This window comes from Pelophylax lessonae, assembly GCF_965119305.1.
Source record: "Pelophylax lessonae genome assembly, chromosome: 6".
Lineage (NCBI taxonomy): Eukaryota > Metazoa > Chordata > Amphibia > Anura > Ranidae > Pelophylax > Pelophylax lessonae.
This window is the reverse complement of record NC_138773.1, coordinates 11,601,994-11,619,292: the sequence shown is the minus strand read 5'-3', so window position 1 is coordinate 11,619,292 and position 17,299 is coordinate 11,601,994. Positions and strand designations below refer to the sequence as shown.

The following is a 17,299-nucleotide window of genomic DNA, read 5'->3' as shown; positions in this document are numbered from 1 at the left end:
ACCAATCAAAATAAGCTTTTTGCGATTTTTTTTACCAAACATATGTAGCATAAAACAAATTGGCCGAAAATTTTTAAAAAATTAGATTTTTACATTTTTTGGGGGGAATTTCATATAAAAAAATTTGAAAAATATTGTTATTTTTGCAAAATTGACGCTCTTTTTTTTGTTTATAGCGCATGATCAAAAAATCGCACAGGTGATCAAATACCACCAAAAGAAAGCTCTGTTTGTGGGAAGAAAGGACATCAAATTCGTTTAGGTACAGCGTCGCACGACCGCGCAATTGTCCGTTAAAGTCACGCAGTAAAAAATCGCAAAAAAAACCCTTGTCAGGAAGGGGGTAAAATCTTCCGGGGCTTAAGTGGTTAAAGCACTGCTCCCAGGGTAAAACTAGAGTGAGAGTGGCAATGCCGAAGATGGAGGATCGGCTGGAATACCATGGCCACCTCAAACAAGGAAGTAGAGATTATAGTAATGAAAGAAAATGAAAGAAACATAGAGCATACAGTAAGAGCTATTCTTTATGTAGCCAATGATATAAAAATATTTTTATGTTTGCTGAAACTTTAACTAATTTTTAATTTAGGCAATTCTTATTGGTAGGTAATACTACTATTTATAGCTATAAATAAAACAATGCATAATAATTTGTTTATTTTTTAATAATTTAGTAAAAATATTTATAATAAATAATAAGTGTATAATCATTTACCCAAAGCTTGTGACATGTGTTTGACCTCTTCGTCGTAGAGCGAGTCGGTGACGTTGGTGATGTTGATCCGCCCCCTGGTCTTGGAGTGATACAATATGGCAAGGGAACATTTGGAGACCTGGTCCCTGAACTCCCGGAAGTTGGTGTTGGTGATGTAGAATGGAACCACCTTTCCTGCAGTTTTGAGTGCGGCTGACAGCCAGTTATATTCATCCCCTGAGCTCCGGGAGAAGATTCCGATGACCTGAGACTGCACAACCAGGGTGACACTCATCACTTAAAGTAGCGCACCAACCAAAACCTTTTTTTTTCTATTTTTAAATAGAATGTTGAAGGGTTGGAGCCCCTGTTATATTTTTATTTTCCTACTAGGCCTTCCCTGGGTAGATTCACCCCACTCTGTTTGTCATGGTGACCCTTGTCACCAGGAAAGAAGTGAAAATGCAAAATGTTAAAGTTGTTATTATAACCTGAGGTAGAAAGAAATCTTCCAATGGGCACAACATTTTTTGGGTGACAACTATACACAGTAAAGAAGTATTTTCCCTCAATTTAGGGCAATGTGCTCTCACTTTCTGCTGTGTTATAGGCAGGGCTTTTTTCAGCAGGAACTCGGGGGAAAGCAGTTCTGGTACCTCCGGGACTGAATGTATATAATGGCAAAGGGTTCTGGGGTGTGTTGGAGCATCTTCTGATGCTGGCTGCTGGGGATCTATTTCAATATTGTTGCAGGGGGACTATTGTTGCTGATGGGGGGTCTATTGTTGCTGATGGTTGATTTATTGTTGCTGGGGGGGGAATTTCTGTTGAGAGGGATTTACTGTTAAGGGGCATGGTCTATTGGTGCTGGCTTATGGGGGATCAGGGCTGGTGCAAAGATTTTTGACACCCTAGGGGAAACCTCATTTTGCCATCCCTCCCTTGGCTAGGAAGCGGGGCCAAGAGGAGTGAGCTGGGTACGGGCCTCCTGTATGGGGCCCAAGGCCCATCAGTTCAGCAGGAAGGCCCGGGCAGCAGGAGGAATTGGACTTTGGAAAAGGGGGGTGACTGGTGTGGGTTGGGGGAAAATTACAGGAACCTATCCCTTGTATGGGTCTCCCGGTAGCAGCTGAAAGCTGGCTTCTCCTCTCCCCTCTCCCGCTGGCTTTCAGCTGTTGCATGGAGAAGCATACAGGGCATTGGTTCCTGCAATTGCCCCCCCTCCTTACTGATCACCCCCTCCTGTCCATGGTCAGATTCCGCCTTTGCCCTGTTGCCCACCTGTATGCACCCCCCTTCCTGCGCTCCTGGCTTCATCTCCTCTCGCTCCCGTCAGTTTTCAGTTGGTCCAGGGGGGGAGAACTACAGGGGATCCCTTCATTTCCTATGCCTATAACACAGCAGACAGTGAGAGGACATTGCCCTAAATTGAGGGGAGATCCTCCTTTATATAGTTGTCACCCACAACAGTTGGCATCTTTTTGTGTTTACCTTAAAGAAAATCTATATCTTCTTGACTGGACTTTCTTTATAATTCTTATTCTGTTATAAGATATAATATTCCCCATGTAGTGCACTCAGATCATTCATAATTCTTATTCTGTTATAAAATATAATATTCCCCATGTAGTGCACTCCGACTATTTATATTTCATATTCTGATCTAAAATATAATATTCTGCATGTAGTGCACTCAAGTAATTTATAATTCTTAATCTGTTATAAAATATAATATTCGTTATGTAGTGTACTCAGGTCATTTATAATTATTAATCTGTTATAAAATATAATATTCTCCATGTAGTGCACTCAAGTAATTTATAATTCTTAATTGGTTATAAAATATAATATTCTCCATGTAGTGTACTAAAGTAATTTATACTTCTTAAGCTGTTAGAAAATATAATTTTCTTGATGTAGTGTACTCGGGTCATTTATAATTCTGTTATAAGATATAATATTCTCCATGCAGTGCACTCAAGTAATTTATAATTATTCATCTGTTATTAAATATAATATTCCCCATGTAGTGCATTTAAATAATTTAAATAATTTATAAAATTCTTGATCTGTTATAAAATATAATAATCCCAATGTAGTGTACTCCAGCTATTTATAATTCTTATTCTGATCTAAAATATACAGTAATATTCTGCATGTAGTGCACTCAAGTAATTTATAATTCTTAATCTGTTATAAAATATAATATTCTCCATGTAGTTTTCCAAAATAATTTATACTTCTTAAGCTGTTAGAAAATATAATTTTCTTGATGTAGTGTACTCGGGTCATTTATAATTCTTATTCTATTATAAAATATAATATTCTCCATGCAGTGCACTCAGGTAATTTCCAAATTTTAATCTGTTATAACATTTAATATTATCCATGTAGTGCACTCGGGTCATTTATAATTCTTGATATGTTATAAAATAAAATATTTTCTATGTAGTGTACTAAATTAATTCTTAATATTTCTTGATCTGTTATAAAATAGAATAATCCAAATGTAGTGTACTCCAGCTATTTATAATTATTATTCTGATCTAAAATATAATATTCTCCATGTGGTGCATTTAAGTAATTTATAATTCTTGATCTGTTATAAAATAGAATATTCCCAATGTAGTGTACTCAGGTAATTTATAATTCATACTCGCCATGAGGTGTACTCACATTGCTCCTCCCCTCTTCCTGGTTTTCCAGTTGTGATAGGAAGATGCCAATGCCAGAAACAGTGGATAATGGAACCAGAATAATCTTCAGGATGAGACATAAGAGAAGAGCGTTATATTACCAGATAGTCCTCATGGCGGCACACCTTGTACATGGCCATTGGCCAACAAGTCCTCACCAAGGGGAAGATTGAGATCTGGAGATCTTCACTGATGATGTATATTTGCAGTATGATCACACCGGACACAAGTATTACCCACTGTGGAAGCTGCGTCTACAATAAAACAATGCCATAAATCACGGTTACCATTCCATTCTCTGACAAAACAAGGGGGCAGTCTATCTTCTCCTACAACACTACGGCTTATAATGCCATCCCTCAAGTCTTTGCTGCTTCTTCTTTAACTATCCAATCACAGGTTGGGGGAAGGCCAAAACCTATAATTGTTACTGAACTGAACCAATGATAAATCTGCCCTGCCAGAGAGGGCTGTGCTGTTTGGCGGAGCTGTGTAAATCTCAGAACTGGATGGAAAGAAAAACAGATCCTTTGGCAGCTTCAACAGGTCTTGTGTATGTGTTTCAGCTGGGGAATCGGCCATCTGCCTGGAGCCTCAGACGGCGTTCACACTGGGGCGACCTGTCAGGCGACCTGGTCGCCTGACAAGTCGTCGTGGGTCGCCTGCCATAGAGCAGCACAGGACCCGTTCTAATAGGAGTGACACAAGTCGCTCTGACTTAGAAAAACGGTCCGGAGCTTCTCTTTGGGACCTGGAGCGACCTGCATTGACTTCAATGATATGAAGTCCGTGCCAGCCACTCCGAGGTCGCGGTGCGAGCTGTGCACCGCGACTTCACAGGTCGCCCCGGCAAGTCGGGTCGCCCCAGTGTGAACGGGGTCTTTGTATGTTGTTGTTTTTTGTTTTAGAAATCATACTGAGGCCCCCTTCACACCGGCTTTCCGATCCGAACCCTGTCAGTTTTTCAGGCGGACCAGATCGGATGCCCCATGGATCGGCGAATGTCAGCGGAGACATCTCTGCTGAAACCCGCTGCTATCCGATCTGTCCGTGAAATCCAGACGGATGGAAACCCTACTTTCCATCCATCTGAAGGATTGAATCGGATCGGATGAAAATGGACAGGCAGTCCATTTTTATCCAATTTCCCATAGAGGAGAGTGGGGATCTGACAGGTCTGTCTCTGCAAAGTAAGGGGAGACAGACCTGTCATCCACCTGCTCAGCGGGGATCGATCCCTGCTGAGCAAAATGGCATCCGTTGGGGCGCACCGCTTGTGTGAAAGGACCCTTACCTAGGTAAGGTAAGATGGATGTAGCATTGGTTTAATGCTGCATATGTCCCCCATCGGCTCTTACACTGAGAACCAAGTGATCAAACACCGCTGATTACTCAGTTCCCAGAGCTCCGTAAACAGAGAGCTTGTGACTGTCAGTCATCAGCTCTCTGCCTTCACCCCGGGTGCTCACTCACGGGGGTGGGAGCAGCTGGCTCAGGCTCTCAGCGGCTCACTGAGAGGTTGAGCCGGGTGCAAGTCCAGGTTGCTGAGTGGAGCCCGACCATATGGTCATGATCTTTCCCAAGTCTGGACCAGCTCCGTGACATCAGCCAACAGCAGGCTTCATCGGGCTAAAGCCCGCTGTTGGCTGACGTCCCGCAGCCGGTCCAGACTTGGGAAAGATCACAACAAAATGGTCGGGAGTCCTCTCAGCAACCTAGACCGGCACCCGGCTCAGCCTCTCAGCGAGCCACTGAGAGACTGAACCAGCCTCTCCCACCCCCGTGAGTGAGCGTCCGGGGTGAAGGCAGAGCAGAGAGCTGCTGACTAACAGTCACAAGCTCTCTGTTTACAGAGCTCTGTAGCGAGCCGCTGAGAGGCTAGGCCAGCCTCTCCCACCCCCGTGAGTGAGCACCTGGCTTGGAGGCAGAGCAGAGAGCTGCTGACTAACAGTCACAAGCTCTCTGTTTACGGAGCTCTGTAGCGAGCTGCGGAGAGGCTAGGCCAGCCTCTCCCACCCCCCTGAGTGAGCACCTGGCTTGGAGGCAGAGCAGAGAGCTGATGACTAACAGTCACAAGCTCTCTGTTTACGGAGCTCTGTAGCGAGCTGCTTGGAGGCTGAGCCAGCCTTTCCCACCCCTGTGAGTGAGCGTCCGGGTGAAGGCAGAGCAGAGAGCCGATGACTAACAGTCACAAGCTCTCTGTTTATGGAGCTCTGTAGCGGGCCACTGAGAGACTGAGCCAGCATCTCCCACCCCTGTGAGTGAGCACCCAGCTTGGAGGCAGAGCAGAGAGCTGATGACTAACAGTCACAAGCTCTCTGTTTACGGAGCTCTGTAGCGAACCGCTGAGAGGCTGAGCCAGCCTCTCCCACCCCTGTGAGTGAGCGCCCAGCTTGGAGGCAGAGCAGAGAGCTGATGACTAACAGTCACAAGCTCTCTGTTTACGGAGCTCTGTAGTGAGCCGCTGAGAGGCTGAGCCAGCCTCTCCCACCCCCCTGAGTGAGCACCTGGCTTAGAGGCAGAGCAGAGAGCTGATGACTAACAGTCACCAGCTCTCTGTTTACGGAACTCTGTAGTGAGCCGCTGAGAGGCTGAGCCAGCTTTTCCCACCCCTGTGAGTGAGCACTCAGCTTGGAGGCAGAGAAGAGAGCTGATGCTGAAAATGGGTCACAGGAGTGCAGAATGAACTAAACCCCTGCGACCCACTGGAGAAGTACAGCCAAACGAGCTTTGGCTGTTCTTCTCCTTTAAAGTAGAACTATAGGCAAAACCTTTTTTTACATTTTGGATAGAGTAAGGGAGGGTTATAACCCTTGTAAGATTTTTCTTTTTCACCATCTGTGTCCCATTGGGGAGATTTTCCTTCACTTCCTGTCCAATAGCCAAATAGGGAGTGAAAGAAAATCCCTACAAATTAAGGGAATTTCTTGGGGACCACCCATGACTCCAGAGCCAGTGTCCCCATTTGAAGATTTTGTCCCTATTACTTTTCAGGGGACAACCCAAAATTTGGGATTTTCTTTTACTTCCACTTTCAATGATAATAGTAAACAGGACAAATAGAGAGGATGAATCTCCCTAACCGGGGCACAGACAGCAATAAAAACCTGACAGATGTTCTAATCCCTCTCCATTCCATCCAAAACTACAAAAAAGATTTGCCTTTAGTTATACTTTAACCACGTGCCAACCAGCTGCCATAGTTTTACTGCAGCAGGTTGCCTCTATTATGCGAAATGATGTACCCGTACGTCACTTTGTGTAATAAACAGTGGGGGGTGCGTGCGCCCGCCAGTGGGCCAGGGGGAAGCCAATCAGCGGGTCCGGCAGATGCGATGTCCACCGACCACCAGTGATCGCTCCCTATAGAGACAAAATGGCGGTCTGCCATTCTGTCACAGATAGACACAGGGACCCTGTGTTCCTACTATTTAGAAACATGGATCTCTGTCTTCACCTATTACATCCCCCACACAGTTAGAAAGCACTCCCTAGGAGCACACGTAACCCTTTGATCGCCCCTGGTGTTAACCCCTTCCCTGCCAGTGTCATTAGTACCGTGACAGTGCATATTTTTAGCCCTGATTACTGTAGTAATGTCACTGCCCCCCCAAAAGTGTCAAAAATGTCAGTTAGGGGTCCGATCTGTCCGCCGCAATGTCGCAGTCCCGCTAAAAATCACATATCGCCACCATTTCTAGTTAAAAAAATAAATAAATAAAAATGACATAAATCTATTCCATAGTTTGTAGACACGATAATTTTTTCGCAAACCAATATATATACATAGTTACATAGTTAGTCAGGTTGAAAAAAAAAAGACACAAGTCCATCTGGCTCAACCAATAAAAAAAAAAAAAAAAAACAGTAATGAAAACCCAACCACACAATCCCATATACACATCCTATACCACAGTTGATCCAGTTACACCTATAGGGATTTTTAAAATACGTAGCAGAATATTTATTGGCCTAAATTGATGAAAAATTTTGATTTTTTTTAAATTTTTTTATTGGATATGTTTTAAAACAGAAAATAAAAAATATTGTTTTTTTTTTTTGTTTTCAGAATTGTCGGTCTGTTTTTGATTTATTGTGCAAAAAAAAAAACGCGGAGGTGATCAAATACCACCAAAAGAAAGCTCTATTTGTGGGGGAAAAAAGACATCAAATTTTTTTTGGGGTACAACATCGCACGACCGCGCAATTGTCTGTTAAACGAACGAAGTGCCGAATGGAAAAAAATGGCCAAGTCATTAAGAGGGTAAAAACCTTCCGGTCCAGAAGTGGTTAAGTGCATAATCTATACTAAAACAACAGTCAGAATCAAAGCTGCATTCAGCTGCAAAGTGCAGTGCAACAAAAAAACATAAGAGTTAATTCTGCAGTATAATAAAAGAGAGTAAACAGCAGTGCGAGTCCTACAAAGATTAATTTCCTTATCAAAGTAAAGTTCAATATACTGCAAATGATCAAAGTTCAGACACAAAACAGAAAATTACTTTCACTTTCCACCGAGAGAAGAAAACCTTTAGAGAAACAGAATTGTAGGAAAACGCAGCGTTATTCTGCATCTAAATTTATACAATACTTCCTTTTTTCAGTCTTTTTAGAATAAGAATATACATTGTATCGTATTGTAGCATTTGTGTTATTATTGACTTGCAGAGAGCATTTGTATTCACAATCACACAATTATTATAGAAGGATTCCTGCAATGAAACATTGGGTGCATGTCGTATGAGGAAGGGGCAGGTGGAGTACCACAAGAGCTAACAATCTAAAAGAACGTTCATGTTTTGGTAATTTTGGTAATTTTTTTGTGGTGTAACCACTTCTGGACCAGAAGATTTCCCCCTTTATTACCAGGCCATTTTTTGAGATTCGGCGCTGCGTTATTTAACAGACAATTGCGCAGTCGTGCAACACTGTACCCAAATAAAATTGATGCCCTTTTTTTCCCCCCACAAATAGAAATTTATTTTGGTGGTATTTGATCACTCTGCAATTTTAATTTTTTGAGTTATAAACAAAAAAGTGCGACAATTCTAAAAAAATATATATATATATATATATATATATATTTCACTTTCTGCTATATAACATCCCCCCCCCCCAAAAAAAAAAATAAAATAAATAAAAATAAAATGTTTTCATCCCTTTTTCCCCACAAATAGAGCTTTCTTTTGGTGGTATTTAATCACCTCTGCAGCTCTGCAGTGTTTATTTTTTGCGCTATAAAAAAAAAAGAGCGACAATTCTGAAAAAAAAAAAAAATATATATACATATATATATATATATATATATATATATATATATATATATATATATATATATATATATATATATGTATATATATATTACTTTCTACTATAAAACATATCCAATAAAAAAAAATCTATTTTTTTTCATCAATTTAGGCCAATATGTATTCTGCTGCATATTTTTGGTAAAAAAAAAAAAAAATCCCAATAAGTGCATTTTGATTGGTTTGCGCAAAAGTTATTGCGTCTACAAACTGGGGGAAAGATTTATTTCATTTTTATTTATTTATTATTTTTTTTTACTAGTAATGGCGGCGATCAGCGATTTTTAGGGGGACAGGTTTCTTTTGGTGGTATTTGATCACCTGTGCGATTTTTTTTTTTTGCGCTGTAAACAAAAAACTAGCGACAATTCTGAACAAAAATAAATAAATAAATATTTTTTCACATTCTGTTATAAACCATTACTAATAACAAAAAATGTAAAAATCAAAATTTTTTCATCATTTTAGGCCAATTTGTTTTCTGCTACATATTTTTGATAAAAATATCCCAATAAGCGTATTTTGATTGGTTTGCGCAAAAGTTATCACGTCTACAAACTAAGGGAAAGATTTATGTCATTTTTATTTATTTTTTTTAACTAGTAATGGCGGCGATCTGCGATTTTTAGCAGGACTGCAACATTGCGGCGGACAGATTGGACCCCTAACTGACATTTTTGACACTTTTGGGGGGACCAGTGACATTACTACAGTAATCAGTGCAAAAAATATGCACTGTCACTGTACTAATGACACTGGCAGGGAAGGGGGGTAATCAAAGGGTTACGTGCGCTCCTAGGGAGTGCTTTCTAACTGTGTGGGGGATGTAATAGATGAACACAGAGATCCATGTTTCTAAATAGTAGGAACACAGGATCCCTTTACAGATTCACTTTACCGTCACTGTAATAATGACACTGGCAGGGAAGGGGTTAACCCAGGGGCAATCAAAGGGTTAAATGTGAGCCTAGGGGGTGTTTTCTAACTGTGGGGGGGACGGGCTTGTAATATCAACACAGAGACCTGTGTTCCTAAATATGGGATCACAGGAGCTCTGTGTTGATAGCAGAGAGAACAACGGTCTGGTGTGTTTACAACAGCAGACCGCCGTTCTCTCTTTAGGGGGAGCAATCCCAGGTGCCCGGTGGCAATCGCGGCCGCTGGCCCTGTGCCTCAGCTGACTAGTGGGTGCACTCACGCGCCTCTGGTGGCGCGCCCCCAGGATCGCTCCCGCGAACCACTGCACAGGTACATATAACAACGGCTGGTCGGCAAGTGGTTAAGGAGCTGGTGGTAAAAACTGATACTTTCCCCCCAGATTAAGGCACACGCAGCCAGGCACACAGCATTTTCTTCACTTTCACTGACTCAAAAGAACAGTCTTGGGGTATCTTTTACTGGTTTTATTGAAATGATTAACTTTTATGCAGTGAAGGGAGCATGGGGTACCCCCAAAACTGATGGACTGAATACTTTGAGGACTCTTATCTAGCTTGCAGAGCTACACAAAAATATGTCCCCGATAGCTCTAATGCTGACAGGTGACCGGGACTTTTCCCAAAAGGTCAAACGCAGCACAGTCACTGACTTCCAGCACCGAGTCGTCCACTCCATAGCTCACAACTGTCCCTGATTTTGAACAAAGTCCCTCTTTCCTCCTCATTTTTGTCTGATCCATATATTTGTATATAAAAAACATGATTTATCTATCCAAAAGTGTTCCCCAGCACTAAGGCTTTCATCTAATTTCTAAATTGCTGCATTTGTAAAGTCCAAGGGCCAATATAAAGGAAAAGTAGTGGTAAAAAAAGAAAACCCTGTGGGTCTAACCAATCATTTTTTGTACAATTCCTACAATACAAATCCTTTAAGGGGGTGTGACAGGGGGTGTGTCCAATGCCTACATACGTTTGCTAATAGGTGTCCCTCATTTCCATATCAGAAAGTTGGGAGGTAGGTCTACTCACATGGACTTAGGATCATCGGTTGCCTGCTTTCGAAATTGACCTGGCAATCTCCAGTGAGGGAGGTGCAAGTTCACACCACCATAGAACAGCTGGATAACTTTTCCTCAACCTCCTTCTGCCATTCTCCAAAGAGCTTTTCTAGACCCAAATGAACTCCAGGACTAGACTTTGTGAATAGCCCATCTACACCCCCCCCCCCCCCAGCTGAAGCCGCATATGGGACCTCAATGTTTTCTAAATGGTGCCTCCAGTAATCCTGCCCCAGGGGCAGAACCCTGCACAAGGATCTCCTCCAGCAGGACTAAACCAAGGAACTCTGCTGCTCCTGTCTCCTGTCTCAGGCCTTAGACCGCATTCACACTAGTCCGACTTGGACCGTGACTTGTCAGCTTGACAGGTCGCAGTCCGTCACGCTCCCATTGTGCGGTACAGGAGCCGTTCTAATAGGAGCGACACAAGTTGCTCCGACTTAGAAAAAGGGTCCTGTACTACTTCGGGGCGACCTGGAGGCGACTTGCATAGACATCCATTTTATGAAGTCCGTGCAAGTCGCGCCGAAGTTGCGCTGCACGCGACTTCACAGGTCGCCCCCTAAGTCAGAGCGACGTAGTGTGAACCGAGCCTTAGACTATTTATTGGCTCTCCCACCACCTACTGGGCACACCTCACCAGGGATTAGCTGGAGTCCCATAAAAATTCAGGTTGCGTACTCTGTTCTTCCTCCAACTATAATTCTAGAATCCTCTAGATTAGAATACAGGGGGAAGTAATCAGAGCAGCAGGTTGTGAGCAGGCCTGAATAATCAACCTCAGGCTGCAATGATGACAGAGGAGCTAGACTTAATTTACCCGACACTCCACATTGCTCTAGGAGGGAGCTACACTGGCAAATAGTGCACAGCGGAGGGGTTTTGGTCAAATAGATTTTGCCCCAAAAGTTTTGCTGAAATGGAAACTTTAAAGGGTGAGGGTTACCACATACGTGTTGATGTGCGTTATGCCATGTGTCAACATGCGTTGCTCTAAGGTGGATTATTTATTTTGACAACATACCCAAAGGCTGCAATAAAGGTGCATACACCATTTTTGGCAACACCGTCTATCAATCATTCATTATGGTGAGCATTAATCTGTTGGCAAGTTGGGTCGGGGTACCTTTTTCCATGATAGCAGGAATATACCCTTAACGTCCCTCATTTGCTTCAAAATAAAAAAATAAAAATACGATAAAAAAATTACTTTGCTTGCAAGTTGTTGTTTTTTTTATTCGGAGGAATATTTTTGGTTTGTTTTTAGTTTATTTAATTTAATGTTTTTTTTTTTTCTTTTTTGTTTTGTTTTTTTTTTTTTTTTGCATATGTATGTGTTTTTATATATTTGGTTATTTGTGTACTGGCATTTATGTTTCTTTTATTATAGCTTTTTTCCCAGGTTTTTCCCTGTAAAAAAATAAATAAATAAATTAGACTAACTAGGCTATTTTTTTGACATATGGACATATCTAAGATAGGTAAAGGGAGCTTCCATGTCCTCCAGGAGTCATTTAAAGTCCATTGTAGCTGTAATTGCAAAATTCACCTTGATTTTACTTTTATTTATTTTATTTTTCTTCACCGGCTCAAATTCATTTCCCCTATATGGCAAAAGACTGCAGAAAAAGCTCTTGATTTTCACAGATAAACTCTCTAATTTGCTTATCCCTAGCCATGAATCAGTAGGACGATACAGGGGGGGGGGATGAGTGAGGCTTCTATTGTGTGGGGAAATATTGTCCATTTCACACAAATGTTTGCTTCTTGGAGCGCAGTATTAGCACCAGGAACATGGTCCCACCATATTTTATGAAGACATACTTACGGATTTCAAGATACACCAACGGGATAGCAGGGAGCCTTTCAGAAGAATTGTAATTATCATGCAGAGCTGTGAGGAAAAAGAGAAACATATATTAGACATTCTGGAGGATTCATAGACCAGAATCATTCTGACTCCTCTATTATTTTTAAAAATGCAGATCAACCGAGGGGGCATGGGGACATCTTTAACGAGAACATTTATGGAACTTGTGCACATTTTGGATTGGTGGGTGTTCACAAACTTCTAGATGTCTCCATTCTTCAATGCCATATTCCAGCAGAGGTACCACTATTTATAACACAACCTATGTTATATTGGTTGGCCAATGACCATACCAGGCCCGGACTGGCCATAGGGCACACCAGGGGCAGGCCACATGTCTACGTGGGACCCACGGCAGCTGCAGTAGCTGGGCTGTTTTTTGAGCCTACGCTGCTCTCCGGCCTCTCCTCAGCCAGCCATCCACCTATTCGGTTCAGCAGTCAGGGCCGGGGCGCGGAAACTACCCAGCTGCCCCACGACCGTGAAGGGAAAGGAGCTGCATTGGATCCCATCGCTTGATGCCACCTGCTGCCTGCCGGACCGGAGAGAAAGTAAGTGCCTGTGAGGCCCCCCTGTGCACCTGGATAGGAGGAGTGGCGGGGGCAGCTACATATAGATTAATTGGTGTTTCCATATTCCACAGCCGCTGGGGGGCCAAAAAGATGGGGGTAGGTGGATCAGCAAAAGAAAGAAGTTGGATAGGAGGAGCAGTGGGTGCAGCTGCATATAGAGGAATTGATCGTTCTATATTCCACAGCCGCTGGGGGGCCGAAGAGCTGGGGGGAGGTGGATCAGCAAAAGAAAGAAGTTGGATAGGAGGAGCAGCTGCATATAGAGGAATTGATCTTTCCATATTTCACAGCCACTGGGGGGCCGAAGAGCTGGGGGGAGGTGGATCAGCAAAAGAAAGAAGTTAGATAGGAGGAGTGGCGGGGGCAGCTGCATATAGAGGAATTGATCTTTCCATGTTCCTCCTGCAGGCGCTGAATGCCTGCTTCTCCTCCTCTCCCTCCTGCAGGCATTCAGCGGCTGCAGGAGGAATATGGAAAGATCCATTCCTCTATATGTAGCTGCCCCCACTGCTCCTCCTATCTAACTTCTTTCTTTTTCTGATCCACCTCCCCCAGCTCTTCGACCCCCCCCAGCGCTCTCCAGCCCCTCCAGTGCTCTCCAGCTCCAGTCCGGGTCTTATCTCCAGCATCTCCACAGCAACCAGATGTAGAGCCATATGCACAAAGTCCAAGGATATGCTGTTGGTCAAAGGCTCTTGCAACCGAAAGGCTTGCCATAATCTACTGAAAAAAAGGAGTTCATAAACTGTCCAGCATAGAAGCATCAATATGTCCATGCAATGTGCAACACAGCACCAAAGAGAATGAAAAGTTTGCAGCACTCAGTTTGCATGTCATTGTACTCCATGGGGGTGTCAGTAATCCTTGGTGGTCTATTCTCAAAACTGTATATAATGATGTGGCAGTATCACAAATATGGTTGTATGTTATATATATATATCTGTATGTGTGAATTAAATGCATGTGGACATCACCAACTCAGAACATATTGAAGTTATTCATTTAGCACTACAGTTAGGAAACTAGTATCTGAAGAAGTTCAGTAATAGCAACCAACACATATTTTATCAGTGTTCGTTTTTTCCTTTCTCTGCGAACCCCCCCCGTGCCCTCTCCCCTGTGTTCTCCGGCCCTCCCTGCTCCCTCTCCCCCCATGCTCTCCACCCCACCAGTGCTTTCTGCTCCCCACGCTCTCGACCCCCCATGCTCTTCACCCCACCAGTGCTTTCTGCTCCCCACGCTCTCGACCCCCCATGCTCTTCACCCCCCCCCATGCTTTCCACCCTAGTGCCACCCCCCCCCCCCCCGGTGCTCTCCGCCCAACTTCTGTGCTCTCCGCTCTTTTCCTGCCCCTCTCACCCCCACTCCACAGCTCTGCTAGGTTCCCCCTCCTTTCTCCCACCAGCTGCTGGTGGGGGGGGGGGGGGATCTGTCAGGATGGAGAGCAGCCACAGCTGGAAATATAATTTTATAGATACTTACAGAATACAGGAGAGAGTTTTCACCGATTGAAAAGAAGATCCACAATGAAAGCAAGAATATGAAGAGTATCTGCATAACAAAACATACAGTTTATGTAAAAGATGCATGTCCACCATGTCCCTCCATCTCACATGTTCCTCAATCCATCATGTCTCTTATATTCAGGTACTCATGTCCCTTATTTTCTTCCACTACTTATGTCTCTCCACCCCACATGTCCCCCATGTCCCTCCCTCCATAATGTCTCCTAGGTTCCTTACCCCCGTATGTCTCTCCACCTCACATGTGCCTTATGTCCTTCCATCCACCATGTCTCCTATCTGCCTCCACCCCTCATGTCCCTTATGTTCCTCCACCACTTATGTCTCTCCACTACATATGTTCCCCATGTCCCTCTATCCATCATGTCTCTTATGTTCCTTCACCACTTACATCTCTCCACCCCACATATCCCCCGTGTCCCTTCATCCATCATGTCTCTTATGTTCCTCCACCTCTTATGTCCTTCCACCCCACATGTCCCCCATGTCCCTCCATCCATCATGCCTTTTATGTTCCTTTACCACCTATGTCTCTCCACCTCGCATATACCTTAAGTCCCTCCATCCACCATGCCTCTTATGTTCCTCCACCTCTTATGTCCTTCCACCCCACATGTCCCCCATGTCCCTCTATCCATCATGTCTCTTATGTTCCTTCACCACTTACATCTCTCCACCCCACATATCCCCCGTGTCCCTTCATCCATCATGTCTCTTATGTTCCTCCACCTCTTATGTCCTTCCACCCCACATGTCCACCATGTCTCTCCCTCCATCATGCCTTTTATGTTCCTCAACCTCTTATGTCTCTCCATCTCGCATATACCTTATGCCCCCTCCCCCCCCATCCATCATGTCTCCTATGTTCCTTCATGCCTTTGTACCTTTTGTTTCTCACCCCTTATGTCCCTTCAACCCACATGTCCCTGCATCCCTCATAACTTTTCTAGACATACAGGCCTAGTCTAATACAAAAACTAAAGCCAGCCTTACATGGGTTGAATTCCAAAAGAATTGTCTTTAGAAAATCGTAACTAAGAATTTTTGTTCGAATTTTGCACCATTAGTGGGCCACAGCAATGGCGGATTTTGGTGCGGCCATCGAATTTGAGTGATCGGACATGTTGGAAATTTTTTGAAAAATTAACAAATTTTGAATCAATGATGGGAAAATATAATTGAAAAGAAACGCAAATGAGCTTCGACCTGGAAAAAAAAAGAAGCTTCCAGGCCACAAAAACTCTTTTCTGGTGAGGTGAAATTGAAGGCTTGGCTGGTCTAATTAATTTCTAAATCAATGGTGGCACAAAAATTTCTGATTTTCAAAAGAAAATATGTTCATAATATGTTCAGAATTCGACCCATGTATGGCCTGCATAAGGGAACTGTAGGGTAAGGAAGAACTAAAGCTTCAGCAAGAGTTTGCTTGCTGAAAATGTCCCTGCTGGGGCAATTTTATCTCACTTCCTGTGCTGGAGAAGATGTAGAGCCTTTAGGGCAAACTAATCCCATAGCAGAAAGATGTTCATCTAGCAATATGTGCTTCCTTCAGGGTGCAAATCCAGGGTGTAAATGTACAAACAGGTACTTACAAAGGGAAGAGGGATAGGACCCAATTTAGCTAGAATAAAAATATAACAATAAAATATCAGTCATAATAATATACAATTGATAAGACAAAATAAGAGAACAAATAATACAATCAGAGACAAAAATTGGGACAGAAACTGCAAATGCAAAACGGAAATTGCAGTGTGTTTGTATATTCTATGCCTCTGTATTCATTCAAGCCTGACTACTTTTATCCCTTCCTTCTCTCTCTCTTCCTCTCTCTCTTCCTCATGCTCACACCCTCTTTCTACCCATTTATTTCCATTTTCCTCACGCTCTCTCTCCCTCGTGCTCTCTCTCTATCACTCCTTCCCAGGCTTCCTCTATCTCTTTATCTCTCACTTGTGTTTTCTCTCCCCCTTCTTCTCACTCTCTCTCTTTCACTCTCCTTCTCTCTCCCTTTCTCTCTGTCCCTCCTTCTCACCCCCTCTCTCTCTCTCTCTCTCTCCCTTTCTCTCTGTCCCTCCTTCTCACACCCTCTCTCTCCTTCTCTCTCTCTCTTTCTTCCTCTCTCTTTCTCTCTGTCTCTCTCTCTCTTTCTGTCCCTCCTTCTCTCTCTCTTTCTCTCTGTTCCTCCCTCTCACACTCTCTCTTTCTCTCTCTCCTTCTCTCTCTCTACTTTACTCTGTCCCTCCTTCTCATGCCCCCTCTCCCTCTCTCTCCTTCTCCCTCTCTCTTTCTCTCTCTCTCCCCTTCTCACACTCTCTCTCGCTCTCTTTTTTTTTCTCTCCCTCATGCTCTCTATCTCTAACCCTCTTCCTCACTCTCTATCATTCTCTCCCTCCCTCCTTCTCCTACTCTCTTTCTCTCTCTCTCCCTCTCTCTCCCTCATGTTCTCTCTCTCCTTCTCACACTCTCTCTCTGACCTTCTCACACTCTCTTTTTTTTCTCTCCCTCATGCTCTCTATCTCTATCCCTCTTCCTCACTCTCTATCATTCTCTCTCTCTCCCTCCTTCTTACACTCTCTCTTTCTATCTCTCTCCCTCCTTCTCACACTCCCTCTATCTCTTCCTCTCTCTCCCTCATG

The 17,299-nt window shown here is 43.4% G+C and overlaps 1 protein-coding gene across 1 annotated transcript in view; it reads right to left on the bottom strand.

The window, feature by feature from the left end:
• LOC309558403 (uncharacterized protein) overlaps window positions 1-17,045 on the bottom strand; it is a gene marked incomplete at its 5' end in the record, with an annotated part of 44,107 nt that extends 27,062 nt beyond the window's left edge. Inside the window, 7 exons of the mRNA XM_082261477.1 lie at window positions 716-965; window positions 3,371-3,454; window positions 3,549-3,644; window positions 12,524-12,589; window positions 14,620-14,688; window positions 16,253-16,281; window positions 17,024-17,045. Coding sequence (XP_082117603.1) covers window positions 716-965; window positions 3,371-3,454; window positions 3,549-3,644; window positions 12,524-12,589; window positions 14,620-14,688; window positions 16,253-16,281; window positions 17,024-17,045 — 616 coding nt within the window. The remainder of the gene's footprint in view (window positions 1-715; window positions 966-3,370; window positions 3,455-3,548; window positions 3,645-12,523; window positions 12,590-14,619; window positions 14,689-16,252; window positions 16,282-17,023) is intronic.
• Window positions 17,046-17,299: the final 254 nt, after the last annotated feature.